General features: G+C 38.3%; 1 protein-coding gene across 3 annotated transcripts in view; it reads left to right on the top strand.

The window, feature by feature from the left end:
* Nucleotides 1-15,875, top strand: part of LOC123554649 (sushi, von Willebrand factor type A, EGF and pentraxin domain-containing protein 1-like) — a 55,158-nt gene that overhangs the window by 24,135 nt on the left and 15,148 nt on the right. For all 3 annotated transcript variants that reach the window (XM_045344922.2, XM_045344913.2, XM_045344929.2), the window contains 5 exons: nucleotides 503-682; nucleotides 3,176-3,358; nucleotides 4,104-4,355; nucleotides 4,563-4,772; nucleotides 5,120-5,314. In XM_045344922.2, the coding sequence (XP_045200857.2) occupies nucleotides 503-682; nucleotides 3,176-3,358; nucleotides 4,104-4,355; nucleotides 4,563-4,772; nucleotides 5,120-5,314 (1,020 nt within the window). The remainder of the gene's footprint in view (nucleotides 1-502; nucleotides 683-3,175; nucleotides 3,359-4,103; nucleotides 4,356-4,562; nucleotides 4,773-5,119; nucleotides 5,315-15,875) is intronic.

The raw sequence follows: 15,875 nt of genomic DNA, 5'->3' as shown, positions 1-15,875 counted from the left end.
TTTGCTTAATGTTCCGGTATTTTCGCTTTATATTCCGACATTTTCGCTTTATGTTCCGGTATTTCCGTTTTATATTCCGATGCATTTTGTACTTTCGCTTTATATTCCAATATTTCCGCTTTTTGTTCCGGTATTTCCGCTCTATGTTCTGCTATTTTCGCTTTATGTTCCGGTGTTTTTGCTTTATGTTCCGGTATTTTCGCTTTATATTCCGCCATTTTCGCTTTATGTTCCGGTATTTCCGCTTTAAGTTCCGTTATTTACGCTTAATATTCCGTTATTTACGCTTTATATTCAGGTGTTTCCACTTTTATGTTCCGGTATTTCTACTGTGATTGTTTTTATATCTAAACACCATACCATACCTTTCGTTTTGAGTAAAAAGAATTTTGAACTTCACAAACAAAGTGTATTTTGATATGGAGATGTTTGAAAGCATCAACAACTATTTGTTTTCAATAAGATAAATAAGAAACCGATTACCACCCTTTTATCTTTTAAGCATTGGCATGTGACACCCTGCCTTGGCCAGCCAACGGCGCTAGATCCTGTGAAAACAACAACATACTTGGAAGTTCGTGTCAGTACACTTGTAACCCCGGGTACCAACTAACCGGAAGTGATACAGTCACGTGTCAGGATGAAGTAGCGCCTACATGGTCACTGGCTCCGACATGTGAAAGTCAGTAATTATTGTCAACTTTAAATGAAACGTTTTCATAATTATATCTTCATGATAGCCATGACACCAAGTTAAAATGATAACAATCCCAGCTGATTGACCTAGCAAATACAAATACATGACATTTATATAGCGCAAAAATTATAAAATATTCTATTGCTCTTTACAATTATATAACACACATTTAAAATATATACATTCAAACTATGAACATAATTCTAGAACTTAGATTTAGAGATTAGACATGTATAAATACTACTTTATACCACTACTGCTGTTTTGTTTTTCAACAAGAGCACACTCATTGTTCATGAAACTGACTAAACAAATGTGTTTTCAGTTTTGATCTAAAGCTGGCTTCAGACTGAATGTCTTTCAGATAGCTAGGTAGATCGTTCCACCATTTGGGACCAACGACGGCCATAGATCTGTCTGCTAATTTTGTTCGCCGTCTATGGATGTTAAAGTTAATGTCACTCTGTGAGCGTAGTCTGTACCGTTGTCGAGTAGGTACAAACATTTCCCACAGATATGCTGGAGCTGTACCATTGATGACACGGAAGACTATTACTAGGACTTTGAACATGACTTTAGCCTTAACTGGAAGCCAGCGTATTTTTTCAGAAGTTCAGCATTTGGCTGTTTTGGTTTCCAAAAGATCATTATACATTTTGACCATTGCTGTTTCAACCCCATGGTATTTTTTATAAGCACTTTGGTAAGCTGGGAGGAGATTGTTAGCTTCAGTATGCTTATTAATTTGGTTTAGTGCAACTTTTTCAAGAATTTTGGGGAGGAATGTAAAATTTGACACCGGGCGATAGTTTTGCAGTTCAAGTGGGAGACCTTTCTTCTTCAACAAAGGTTTTATCACAGCACTTTTCCATTCCTCAGGGAACACACCAGATAGCAGTGATCGGTTTACAATTTCTGTCGCAACGGGAGCAAGTTGTGAAAAATGCTCCTTTAATTTCTTGGTTGGAATCATTAAGTTCACAAGTTGTAGATTTTGATGCATATACAAGTTTTAAAATATCGTTTTCGGAAAGTGGTTTGAACGCAGTAAATGTATTCATAATCACAGGTGGATTCAAGAAGGAATAATTACCATTGCTGGGTGTTTCAATTGGTATTTTGTCAAAATCATTTCTCAACTTGATTATTTTATCGGCAAAGTATCGTAGGAAGTCATTTGCCAAAGAAACTGCAATTGTGTGTAATGGGAGCGGATTGTTCATCGACCTTCTCAGTAAATCTGATGTAACTGCATATAGCTAACTTTTTGATGTTTCATTCTGTTTCTCCAATCTTGTTCTGGTAGTACTCATCCTTGGCCCTAGAAAGTTCAGCACTATATATGTTTCTTACACCACTATATACTTTCTTTGACAGGTCAGATTTGTCATTCAAAAAGATTTTCACTATTGAACGTTTGTACTGTTTCAGCTGTTTTAGGTATCCTGAGTACCAAGGAACTGTCGGTCTACAGAGAATAGTTCTTTCCTTTAGAGGGGCATGTTTCTGAACAATGTCTGACGTGATTCTAGTGAATTCAGACACAAGATCATTGACATTGGACGAGTTCACTACAATGTTGTTAATTGTCCGAATTCTGCTTGTAATTTGTCACTGGATACAGATTTCCAATTGCGAGATTTGATTTCTTTCCTGATCAAGGGAGGACGACACTGTTCAATGTTACAACTAACAAAGCAGTGGTCAGAGATGTAATAGTCTGACAAAGGTTCTGAGACATTAACATGTTTGTCTTCAAGCTTTGTGATCATTAGGTCAAGAATATGACCACCAGAATGAATTGGAGCATTGACATGTTGAATCAGTCCAAAAGATCTCAAACACTGCTGGAATTGTTTGGTGTAGCAGTCTGTCTTATTATCCATGTGAACGTTAAAGTCACCTAACAGCACCAGAGACTTGGATCTGGTCGTTATTTGTTCAAGACACTCAGTGAATTCTGTCATAAACATAGCCTGAGTCACTGGGTGTCTCTCCGAATACGGTGGTCTATATATTCTAAAGATGTAGAGGATGAATGATTGACTACATACTTTCTATTCAGTACATTCAAAGGACTGAAAGTTTTTTTGCTGGGCATGTTGACACTTTGAGATTGTTTCGTATAATAGGGCAAGTCTCCACCTTTACGGTCGGGTCTCGGGACATCATCAAAGCAGTAGCCATTCTGAGACAATTCTCCCCTGATTACGTCATCACCAAGTTTCGGTGGTCACGCAGAGGTCTATACCCTCCTCCAATATGTGCTGGAGAAGGTCAGCAGACTTTCCAAGCACAGACCTTATAAGCATAGGCTTATAGGCTTTGCACAGCAAAACGATTGATTAAATGTTTGGATATTTCCTGTATGAAAGGAAAAACTTATGAACGTTGCAACAGAATTATCGACTAAAACTGTGGTCCTGTACGCGTGAACCCAATTATCTTCAGCACGTACCTGTTGTTTTTATTTTTTAGAAAAATCTTGCAGTCCCCCTAGCTACCCGGACCACAGCACTGTACAGTGTACAGATCCAGCCTATGCTTTTCAATCAGTATGTTCGATATTTTGCGACAATGGGTTTTCTTTAGAAGGTCACTTCTACATGCAGTGTCAGGCAGATGGTACTTGGTCCAACGCTGGATCCTCCTCTTGCAAGGGTAAGGTTAAATATAATTTAGATAAACAACAGTAGTAAATATTTGGACCCATTGATTAATTTTTGTTTTGCACACAGACCAGACATTTGACAAGTTTAAATGGAGATGTTTGTTTGTTTGTTTGTTTTGGGTTTAACGCCGTTTTTCAACAGTATTTCAGTCATATAACGGCGGGCAGTTAACCTAACCAGTGTTCCTGGATTCTGTACCAGTACAAACCTGTTCTCCGCAAGTAACTGCCAACTTCCCCACATGAATCAGAGGTGGATGACTAATGATTTCAGACACAATGTCGTTTATCAAATAGTCACGGAGAACATACGCCCAGCCCGAGGATCGAACTCACGACCCCGCGATCCGTAGACCGACGCTCTACCTACTGAGCTAAGCGGGCGGGTTTAAATGGAGATGTCTCCCGGATGTTGACACAATATCAGATTTTTCAAAACAAAATAGCAACGTGTATGAAGTACCAGATTCGTACATCAGATTTATTAAAGCATATATCTTTGGAAGAAGTTCTGAAATATAGCAAAGTTCTTACTAAAACACATTTCTGCTTTGTAATTAACGCAGACTGAAATATCTTTTCTACATATTTGGGGGAGTACGTAATTTTTGGTAAATAAATACAGGATCGGTTTGTTCTTACTTCATAGTAACAGTCATCAACATAAGTCTTTGGACATTTCTCTTTTACCTTTATTTATAATTTTCAATTTCTTGACTTATATGTAATTCACAGATGGAACGCCGCCAACAATAGCGTGTGTAACGCCACAGATCTTCCACGCTGACCGCGGTATAACATCAACATCAGTTAACTGGCAAGTTCCGACTGCAACTGACAGAACAGACGCTAATCCGTCTATTGTACAAACTGGTGGCCCAACTGCCGGAGCAATATTAGAAGTCGGAAGTGATATTGTAACATATAAGGCAGTTGATGTTGACGGGAATGAATCACCAGAATGTTTTATTGAACTTCGCGTTGAAGGTAAATCACATTAGAAAAAATCTTAGAATGTTTTGTAAAATTCTCAAATTATACATCTGTCACCACATGTGACATATGAAAAATGTCGAAATGTCATGGTACACGTCATATATAGGCCTCTTTGTAAAGCTGTAGGTCTCAAACAATGTCTTTGACAGTCCCTTGCGTATCGTTTTGTTATTTATTTTTCGTTTTTTAATGTTTCAGAAATAACCTGTGGCCATCCTTTAGACAGTTTTGAAGACAACTACCTAGTATTTAACTGTTCAACGTCTCGTTATATTTACGGGACATCATGCACACTTTCTTGTACTGCACACTTGCCGCTAGAGGGCACGGATCTAGTCACGTGTGAGAAGAATGGCCAATCAGAAGGAGTATGGAGCTGGGGAACGGGAGATAAGCCATATTGTAGAGGTATACATATTTGTTTTCGTCATCAAAGCATGAAAGGCATCAGTATAAAATTAGCATAGTCCATTCCTTCACAAAGTTTAATATGCAGCTTGTCAAGAGCGAACAGAAATGGGAAGACTATAAAAGTTTATTTTTGTGCAGTGGTTGTGCAGAGGGCACTTGACTATAAAATGTCTTGATGGGAAACTAAGTTAGAAGCGTTGTTTTTAGAGTTATTCTTAACAGAATGTATAACGCAATATATTGATTACTGGTTACAAACGACTGAAAAAAGAACATTTGTCAGACATGGAAAGTTCAACTATATCAATGACCTGAGAACTATATTTCCGACATTTTTGTTACAGCAATCGCTTGCCCTGACCTGGATCCACCAATCAATGGAGCGCTTGTTTATGACACAATACAAACACGCCCTGTGTATACAATGATGTGTAATGATAAATTCGATATACCAGACATGGGAACAAACTTTAACGGCATGCTCTTCTGTACAGACGATGGAGATTGGACCCCGATCGACCCTGTGCCTGACTGTATAGGTAAAACACACTGTCGGCAATTTATTAAAGGGGAGAATGCATGTAACAAAATTCATAACCATGCTAACAGCTGCATAATATTTCTCTGTAAACAAATCTTGTATATTTTCTGCACTTTTCGTTTTTCCTATTTTGGCGAAAAATTCTCTTATCTATGATTATCTGTGACTTCTTGCATATTTCATTTTACATGAAATATATATGTATATTACATACCCTTCTCAAATGCGTTAATTTGGTTGGCTGAAAGGGGTGCACGCACGAGTCCGCAAAAAGCGATATTGACTCACAAAAGTGATAATGACCCTTGTGATTTTCACGAACGTATGAAATATAGGATAGTCAAATGCGTGCATTTGAGAAAGACATATAATATAACAATTATAGACTTATGTTTCGGTCAATATGTGTTTTTACGGACTTGTAATTCTGATATTGACCTCGGATTGCTTCCTCGGTCAGTATCATTTTACAGGTCCGTAAATAGACATACTAAGTATTGACCTAAACAAAAGTCAGTAACTGTATAATAATATGTGTGTAAGAATAAATACCTTTAGGAGCAACCTTCCATGAACGAACCTAATAGGAGAATAAGAATATTGGAAAAAAAAACACTTGAAAAACAGATAGGCCTGAAAGAATTTAAATGGTGTTTATAGATAGAAACGGGCACCATTTTGTGAACTTCCTGCGGCTTCTACCAAATATTGTAATCAGGCAGGGGTTATGTACAATCTTTAAGGTGTAAGTAACGCATTCAAATTTATTTTACCTATCAAATGTAATAATTTATATTCACCAATTCGTTAGTTTTGTAAAACCTGTTTCTAGAAGCAGTGACAATGTCATTATTGCCCATGGTGCCCGAAAATTGTCATGACTGCTTTAGGAGCACATGTGCTAAATAACCTTAGCTCTTTAACAACAATGGTTCTGTTTGTTTATTCAGTTATGAATTCTTATGATATATGGTTTAAAATTCTCAGCTATCCCGTTTTAATATGTAGCTAATGTAAAACATTGGTTGCCAAATCAGTTTATTTTATCAATGGATCGTATATAACAGGGAATGACAGCAGCCATTAGCAAGACGCAAAATCATCGGCCATTTTAAAAGAAACCAAGAATAAAATTATTAATGACTGATGATAATATCATCATTTCGTTGTCAGATGAGTTAGTGTCCGACCATAGCCAGAGTTCAGCAAGAAAAGCCAAAGTTTCTAGGATGTTAAAATGTTCTGGCTACTCTGGTCAGCCATAGAATCCAGAATAGCCCGAGTCACCTGGGTTTTATTTGCTCTGGTTAGTCTGGCTGGCCAGAGTAGCTAGAGTTTCTAGGATTTTAAGAGTAGCCAGAGTAACCTGGTTCACAAAACATTTTTCGTTTTAGCTGAATTTGATTATGAAACTTAATATGTAATTTCTATCTAAATAGAATGTTTAAACTGAATTTGAAATTAATTACTATTTTCAAGTGGCTATTTAAAGTAGCCAGAATAGCCAGATTTCAGCCATAATAGCAAGAGTTTCTAGGATTTTGACATGTTCTGACTACTCTGGTCAGCCAGAGTATCCGGAGTGCCCCGAGTCACCAGGATTTCATTTGCTCTGGTTACTTTGGCTGGCCAGAGTAGCCAGAGTTTCTAGGATTTTAACATGTTTTTGCTCTGGTCAGCCAGAGTAGCCAGAGTAACCAGGTCCCATGTTCACTAAAGTTTTTCAGTCTTAGCTGACTTTTGATTATGAAATCTAATAATTGAGCCGTGCCATGAGAAAACAAACATAGTGGCTTTGCGACCAGCATGGATCCAGACCAGCCTGCGCATCCGCGCAATCTGGTCAGGATTCATGCTGTTCGCTTTTAAAGGAGATTGGACTTGGAAAAACTGTTAGCGAACAGCACAGATCCTGACCAGCCTGGTCTGGATCCATTCTGGTCTCAAATCCACTATGTTGGTTTTCTCATGGTGAGATTCGAATTTCAAGTTAATAACTATTTTCAAGTGGCTATTTAGAGTAGCCAGAGTAGCCAGAACTCTGGTCACTATGGCTGGCCAGAGTAGCCAGAGTTTAGCCAAAGTAGCCAGAGTAGCCAGAGTTCAGCCAGAGTAGCCAAAAATATCTGGTTTCTCTGGCTGGCCAGAACAGCCGAATAACCAGGATGTCAATTGCTCTGGCTACTTTGGCTAGCCAGAACAGCCAGAATTTCCGAGATGTCCATTGGTTCTAGCTACCCTGGTTAGCCAGAATAGCCAAAGAAAATACTGTAATACCTATTGCGAAATGACCCTTTAGGTACTCTCAGGTTTGATTTTTTAGTGTTTTGAATGTATAAAGAGTTCTGGCTACTCTTGTTGAACTCTGCCTACTCAGGCCAGCCGGAGTACCCAGAGTTCTGGCTACTATGGCTATTATAAATAGCCAACTGAAAATAGTTATTAACTTGAAATTCAGTTTTAAACATGCTATTTAGAAAGAAATAACATATTAAGTTTCAAGATCAAATTCAGCTAAGACTGAAAATATTTTGCGAACACGGGGCCTGGTTACTCTGGCTGACCAGAATAGCCAGAAAATGTTAAAACCCTAGAAACTCTGGCTACTCTGGTCAGTCAGAGTAACCAAAGCTGCTTTAATTAACCGCTTGAAAATAGTTATTAACTTGAAATTCAGTTTTAAATATGCTATTTACATAGAAATGACATACAGTACAACCTTTCCAGAGCGGCCCTCTCTTAAGCAAAAACCTCTCTATAACAACATAATCAAAATTTCCCCAAACTGAAATATACTATCAAATTTACCTCGCCAGAACAACAACCAATAATTGTATCTCCCAAAGGGTGTTGCTCTACAGAGGTTGCACTGTATTAAGTTTCATAATCAAACTCAGCTAAGATTGAAAATACGGGAGCTGGTTACTCTTGCTACTCTGGCTGACCAGAGTAGCCAGAACATGTTAAAATGCTAGAAACTCTGGCTACTCTGGCTGAACTCTGGCTACTCTGTTAGAAACAGCCAGAGTAACCAGAGCAAATGATATCCTGTGACTCGGGCTACTGTGGCTACTTCTGCTGACCAGAGTAGCCAGAACATGTTAAAAATCTAGAAACTCTGCCTACTCTGGTTGAATTCTGGCCACTCTGGCCAGCCAGAGTAACCAGAGTTCTGGATACTGGATGAACTCTGGCTACTCTTGCTGAACTCTGGCTACTCTGGTCAGTCAGAGTAACCAGAGTTCTGGCTAATTTCACGTTCTTCATAAAAGTTATTACAGTACAAAAATATCTTTCTTATAACAGAAAACAATAATCAACAATTTTACATTCTGATAATAGAAAAGAAAATATATGACATCAAAATGTAAATGTATTCAAATATGAAAAAATGCTATACGAGATGCCATCACATCAATTAATATGCATGCCACGATCGAATCTGTATATTAAATAATAAAGTTAAAGCCGCTACATTTAGTCACGTTGAACAAATTCGATTGTATATTTTTCAAACGGATTACGAGCTGCCCAAGAAAAAAAACCCTCCCCGATTTCAACTAGGACAGGAGGAAACGTGTTTCAGTAGCCAATGTATAACACATTGAAATGCTCAGACTATTCCTCGAAATACTGAAAAACGGAACGAATTCAAGCATGCTAAAATATTATCAATACTCTATGACTGTCATTTAGCTGTAACTATTTCGTAAAATTGCCATGCCTAACTTTGCAAACTTGTGGGATCAGAAGGACACCAAAGAAAATGTAAGTGCATTTATATACACTTTATATAAAAGTGTTATGAATTAATTTGAAATAGCAGTGTTCATTATAATCAAATGCATCGTATGAAGGAAAAATGCAGGGGACTGAGACACGCAGGTAATACTGGTACACTTTACTAATGTCACCGACTATTTATGCAACTAAGGTCCCGAAGATAGGTCTGCACTGTAAAACAAACGCATGTACAGTCAAATGAAAAAAATCACGTATCGTGGGGGCGAGCAAAACATACCAGACCAGCCATTGAGTAAAATAACTGAAAACTGATATCACATCGAGTCCCCAGAATACCGAACCTTACTGCCTTCAACCTATGACGTCATCTAATAACACTAATTGAGGTCCATATTCGACGTCAGGTAATGACACAGTAACTTAGACAGCACACTCTGTTATGTCATTTACTTGTCAGGATAAACCAAGTTAGGGTTCGAGACCCAATATGAATAACACTCTTAAAGGTTAATACTTTTTAATCTACATGATACAAGTGCAACTACAATACTGAATACTTGACAATAAAACATGCCTATTATATAACACAATAACAATAACTCAATGTCTTAGTAGTGTTGCTGATACAGCGTTGTTGTGTCCCTTGGTATGTATATAACCCAGTTTCACAACACCCCTTTTCCAAAGTATGAAATTTACTGTTGATCTTTAACTCGAGGTTTGTCTGTAACATCATGGTGGTGTTGTGCACTAATAAAAATAAAATATGTAAAAACATAATTGAAATGTCACATCGTACATTCCACTGTTATTGCTAACCTAAGCTAAATTAAATCAATAATTGTAAACTTCCTCAAACAATTACAAGTTTAAACGATCTGGCGGTTTGGAAATTCTCCCATACCTTGTAACAACACTGTTTGAACTTTCAGCATTTGATGTGTTTTGATTAGGAGACAGTTGCGAGTCTGATTGTTCGTTAGACACTGGTGACTGGAATGGAATATCAATTGCTTTATCAAAGCTTACTGTTTTGTTCAGTTTAACTAAATGTCTACGATTTCTTGAAATAATACTTTTAGGAGTTTCTACAACAAATGATCTCGGTCGTGAATCTTCTTTTATTATTTTACCCTCAATATTCATGTCTTTCACAAATACCCCATCCCCTTGCTTCAGTGGAGGAAGGTACTGAGCGCGTCTAGACCTGTCGTAATTTTCTTTTGAGTAATTACGGTAATTCTTTTCTTTCTGCTGTATCTCTCTAGAATTTACCGGTTTCGGATCAAGCTTTTGTGGCGCTTGAGGGAGTGTAGTTTTAATCTGACGCCCGAATAACAATTGACTTGGCGAAAGCCCATTTTGCAACGGAGTAGCCCGATATGTCAACAAAGCGAAATACGGATCATCACACGCGTTCAGCAGACGTTTGACAGTCTGTACGGCACGTTCAGCTTCTGAATTACCCATAGGGTACCTCGGACTTGAGGTTATGTGCTCAATACCGTAATCAGCACAAAACTTGTTGAAAGTATCCGAAACATATTGCGGACCTCCGTCTGTGACTATAGTGTCGTATAGTCCATGACGTGACAAGATTGATTTAAGATGCGCAACAACAGTCGCAGACGACAGTGAACTGAGTTTAGCTATTTCAATGTAGCGAGAATAATAATCTATCACCAGCAAATATGTGCAACCACGCCAATGAAACAAATCTGAACCTAACTTCGACCAACACCTGTCTGGAAAAGGTGTAGCAATCAATGGCTCTCTTTTTTCGTTTTGCATTTTAGCGCAAGTATCACACCCTTTAACAAGATTTTCAATGTCTTTGCTTATTCCTAGCCACCAAACAGATTCTTTTGCCCTTGATCTACATTTATTGATCCCTTGGTGGGCCTCATGTAACCTAGTCAAAATATCTGTTTTCAGTTCAGATGGAATAATAAGCCTGTCATTTCTCATTAACAACCCATTGTTTACAGTAATTTCACCTTGAAATTTCCGATATAATTTTGAAATTTCACATGACTCTGATTCAGGCCACCCATTTTGAGTAAATTCAACTAATTTTTGACAGACATAGTCTGACATTTGCTTTGACCTTATTTCCTGCAGTCGTTTGTCTGTGGCTGGCAAACTTTTAAGTACTAAATCATACATTTGAGTTTCAGTGCAGTTTTGCCTATCCTCAAATGTCAAACTGTCACACGTTGGATGTCTACTAAGTAGGTCAGGTATGATTAACTCTTTACCAGGCATATGTGAAATTGTGTACGAAAATTGCATGAGTCTCAGTCTGAAACGTTGTATTCGTACTGGTAATTCACTCAAGTCCTTTTGTCCCAGAAGTGGTACTAATGGTTTATGGTCAGTAACTATAGTAAAGAATTTCCCTATTAAGAAGTCCTTATGCTTTTCACATCCATATGTGACCCCTAGAGCTTCCTTCTCTATGGTTGAATACCTTTGTTCTGTTGGAGTTAAAGCCCTAGAAGCATATGAAACTGGCTTGAATTCCCCATTGTCTTGTTTCTGGAGCACTACACAACCAATTGCATAACTGGAGCTGTCCGTCATAGGAGTAGTCTCTGTTTGGGTCATACAGTGCAAGAACAGGTGTTTCTGTCAAAATACACTTGATCTTATCAAATGCTTCCTGTTGGTCACTACCCGAGTAAAATTGATTTTTACTACTCAGTAAATCTCTAATTGGCTTTGAATACTCAGCTAGAAGTGGGGAAAACTTTCCTAGCTGTGTGACCATGCCCATGAAACTTCGAACACTGTGCACATCCTTAGGAGGTGCCAAGTCCCTAATAGCATTGACTTTGTCAGGGTCTACAGCTATGCCATCTTGGCCAACCATATGTCCAACAAACTTTACCTGAGTTTTCTTGAACATACATTTGTCTTGGTTAAGAGTCAAGTTTGCTTTTTCTAGCCTAGTTAAGACAGTCTCTAGTCTCGAGTCATGCTCTTCACTTGTCCGTCCATAAACAAGAATATCGTCAGTCTGGCATAAAACACCGTCTATGCCTTCAAGGATTTGCGACATTCGCTTCTGAAAATATTCAGAACTGCTGCTAAGCCCCATAGGCAGTCGTTTAAATGCAAACCTACCAAATGGCGTTGTGAATGTTGTGAGTAACTGACTTTCTGGTGCAAGATTTATTTGCCAAAACCCGCTGTTGGCGTCTAGCTTGCTGAAATACTTTGCACCCGCCATCCGCCCCAAACTTTGATCTATAATGGGCAAGGGATAATTTTCACGGCGTACATTTTTATTTAACTGTGTAAGGTCAACACATATTCTAACGTTAGAATCGCTTTTTGGTACACAGACTATGCCTGCACACCAGTCAGTGCTTTGATCGACCTTGAAAATGACGCCCGACTTTTCCATTCTTTCAAGTTCAGCTTTTACTTTTGGAAGCAATGGAATAGGTACACGCCGCGGTACCGCTAGAGCAAACGGTTACGCTCCTTCATTAAGGGAAATACGGTATTCTCCATCTAACTGTCCTAGCTCCCTGAACAATCTAGGATGGGTGCGCTTAACAGAATCTACCGAAGTAACTTCATCGATGTTAAGCTTGACCAAATTTAAACCGATAATTGCAGGTATGCCCAATAGACTACGATCAGTGCCACGCACGACATATATTTCTTCTACTGAGTACTTGTTTCGGCTTGATAACGTTTCGGTAAAAGAACCTAAGACATTCAATTTCTTATTTCCAGGGCCAAATAGGTTTTTGTTTGTTTTCTTTAATTTTGGACTCCCTAGAGATAAGTATACAGTTTCAGGTATCACCGTAACATCAGCCCCAGTGTCTATCTTAAAACAGACTAACAAATGTCTCACCTTTAGTTTGGCTCTCCATTGACCATCTCCTGTTTCTATAGTTCCCAGATAATCACTTTCTTCTGCGAGTTCATTTAGTGTTTTAGTTCTGCAGCATATAGAGAAATGATCAATTTTTCCACATTTGAGACAGTTTTTCCCTTTTGCGGGGCATTTTCCCTGAATATGCGCCCGGTTACACCTAGTACACTGTTTTTGTCCTTTAGGCATCGGTGTCCAATGTTGTTTCTTTTTTGTTGGATTTTGCTTCGGCGCCCAATATTCTCCCAAAGACTGTTTTGGTCTGGCTCCGCGGCTGACCTCGTCCGCTGACCCTCGCTCTTTATCGTGCTGATCTTTGACCTGTTGTTTTACGATTTCACTTTGTCTAACCATTTGAACTGCCTTTTCAAGTGTGAGTTCTGATTCTAATTGCATTTTCTCAGATAAATTTGTATCTAATATTCCAATCACAATTTTGTCCCTTATTTCCTCATTTTTGGTGTCTCCTGGAAATGCACAATTTTCAGACAATTCGTAAAGTGTTCGTATGAATGATTCAACGGTCTCTCCTTGATTTTGTCGTCTTGAATGAAATTTTGCACGTTCATGTATAACATTTTTCTTTGGATTGAAATGTTTATCAAATTCGTCCAAGACTTTTTCAGATTTCTTGCTATCATCAGCTGATAGATTGAAGGATTTCAACAGATTGTCTGCATTTTGACCCATTGTATAAATTAATGTAGCCACCTGGATCTCTCCATCATCCTTATGCAGTTTTGATGCAGTTCGATAGAATGAAAATCTTTGTTTCCACTCATTCCATTTGCTCGGATTCGTAAAATCGAAATTTTCTGGAGGTGATCATTTCGCCATTATTCCAACAATTTAATGTTGCACTCTGTTATAAACAATTTAATGTTAATCCATATTAATTTCCAATTTAATGTAAGTCCACTTTGCGTCAGTTTTTAACTTCTGACACCATGTTATGTCATTTACTTGTCTGGATAAACCAAGTTAGGGTTCGAGACCCAATATGAATAACACTCTTAAAGGTTAATACATTTTAATCTGCATGATACAAGTGCAACTACAATACTGAATACTTGACAATAAAACATGCCTATTATATAACACAGTAACAACAAGTGAATGAATTATTGCCATGCAATACAAAGTCCCCTACTGGAAGGCACCTAATTTTCTCTACTGCAGTATAACATAATGAACTGATATCTGTCAATGTTGTATAAACAATATTGTACTATATATACAATATGCTATAACAAAACACTTGGATTAAAATTTATATATATAAAAATCTATAGTTGTTTTCATATTGAATTTTTTTGGCTGATTATAAAAATGTTATCATGTAAGTTATTTATAGTAACAACAAAGGGAAATTAATCTTTAAAAAAAAAAAAAAAAAAAAAAAATCTATATAATATAAGTCCACAAGAAACTCTTTACCAGGTAGAGATAGGTCAAAATACAAAATACACCTAAAAATTGGATGTAACATGCATGCTGTACCACAGAAAAGTGGTCTCGATTTTTCTCTACCGCCAGTAATAAAAAAGTTACAATAAAATCTATTTATAGTAACAACAAAGGGACGTAATTCTAAAAACAAGGGTGCCTCATGGTGGTGAACATTTGGTCCAAGTTACATCAAAATCCCTCCATGCATGAAGAAGAAATGTTCCGTACAAAGTCATTCTTGAATTTGACCTTTGACCTCTAAATATGACCTTGACCTTAGACCTAGGGACCTGGTTCTTGCACATGACATGTTGTCTCATCCAGGGGAATATTTGTGCCAACTGATATCTAAATCCTGCTTTGCATGACAAAGTTATAGACCGGACAGGGAAAAAAATCCTCTTGACCTTTGATCTCAAAGTGTGACCTTGACCTTTAAGCTAGGGTACTGGGTGTTGCGCATGACACGTCGTCTCATCATGGGAAACATTTATGCCAAGTAATATTGTAATCCCTTGATGGATGACAGAGTTCTGGATCGGACAGGGAAAAAACCTTATTGACCTTTGACCCCCAATTGTGACCTTGACCTTTGAGCTAGGGGTCTGGGATTTGCGCACGACACGTCATCTCATCATGGGGAACACTTGTGCTAAGTGATATTAAAATTCCTTAATGAATGTCAGAGTTATGGACCGGACACGAAACAGACCCTGTTCATGCTATGTTAACATTTGACTGCTAAGTGTGACCTTGACCTTTGAGCTAGGGGTTTGAAAGTTGTGCATGACACATCGTCTTATTATGAGGTACATTTGTGCCAAGTAATATTAAAATCCCTTCATAGGTGGGAGAGTTATGGACCGGACAGGAAAAAAGCCTTGTTGACCTTTGACCTCAAATTGTGACCTTGACCTTTAAGCTAGGTGTCTAGGTTTTGCGCATGACACGTCGTCTTCTCATGGGGAACATTTGTGCCAAGTAATATTAAAATCTCTTCATGGATGGGAGAGTTATGGACCGGACAGGAAAAAAGCCCTGTTGACCTTTGACCTCCAACTGTGACCTTGACCTTTGAGCTAGGGGTCCGGGTTTTGCGCATGACACGTCGTCTCATCATGGGGAACATTTATGCCAAGTAATATTAAAATCCCTTCATGGATGGGAGAGTTATGGACCGGACAGGAAAAAAGCCCTGTTGACCTTTGACCTCAAATTGTGACCTTGACCTTTGAGCTAGGGGTCCGGGTTTTGCGCATGACACGTCGTCTCATCATGGGGAACATTTGTGCCAAGTAATATTAAAATCCCTTCATGGATGACAGAGTTATGGACCGGACACGAAATTGCGGACGGACGGACGGACGGACAGACGGACAGACGGAAGGACGGAATGACGGAAAAGCGCCGAAACTGGTTTTCAACCAGTAGGGGACTAATAACTCAATGTCTTAGTAGTGTTGCTGATACAGCG

Source organism: Mercenaria mercenaria, chromosome 15 (assembly GCF_021730395.1).
Source record: "Mercenaria mercenaria strain notata chromosome 15, MADL_Memer_1, whole genome shotgun sequence".
Taxonomy (NCBI): Eukaryota; Metazoa; Mollusca; class Bivalvia; order Venerida; family Veneridae; genus Mercenaria; species Mercenaria mercenaria.
This window is presented reverse-complemented; position numbering and strand designations above follow the sequence as displayed.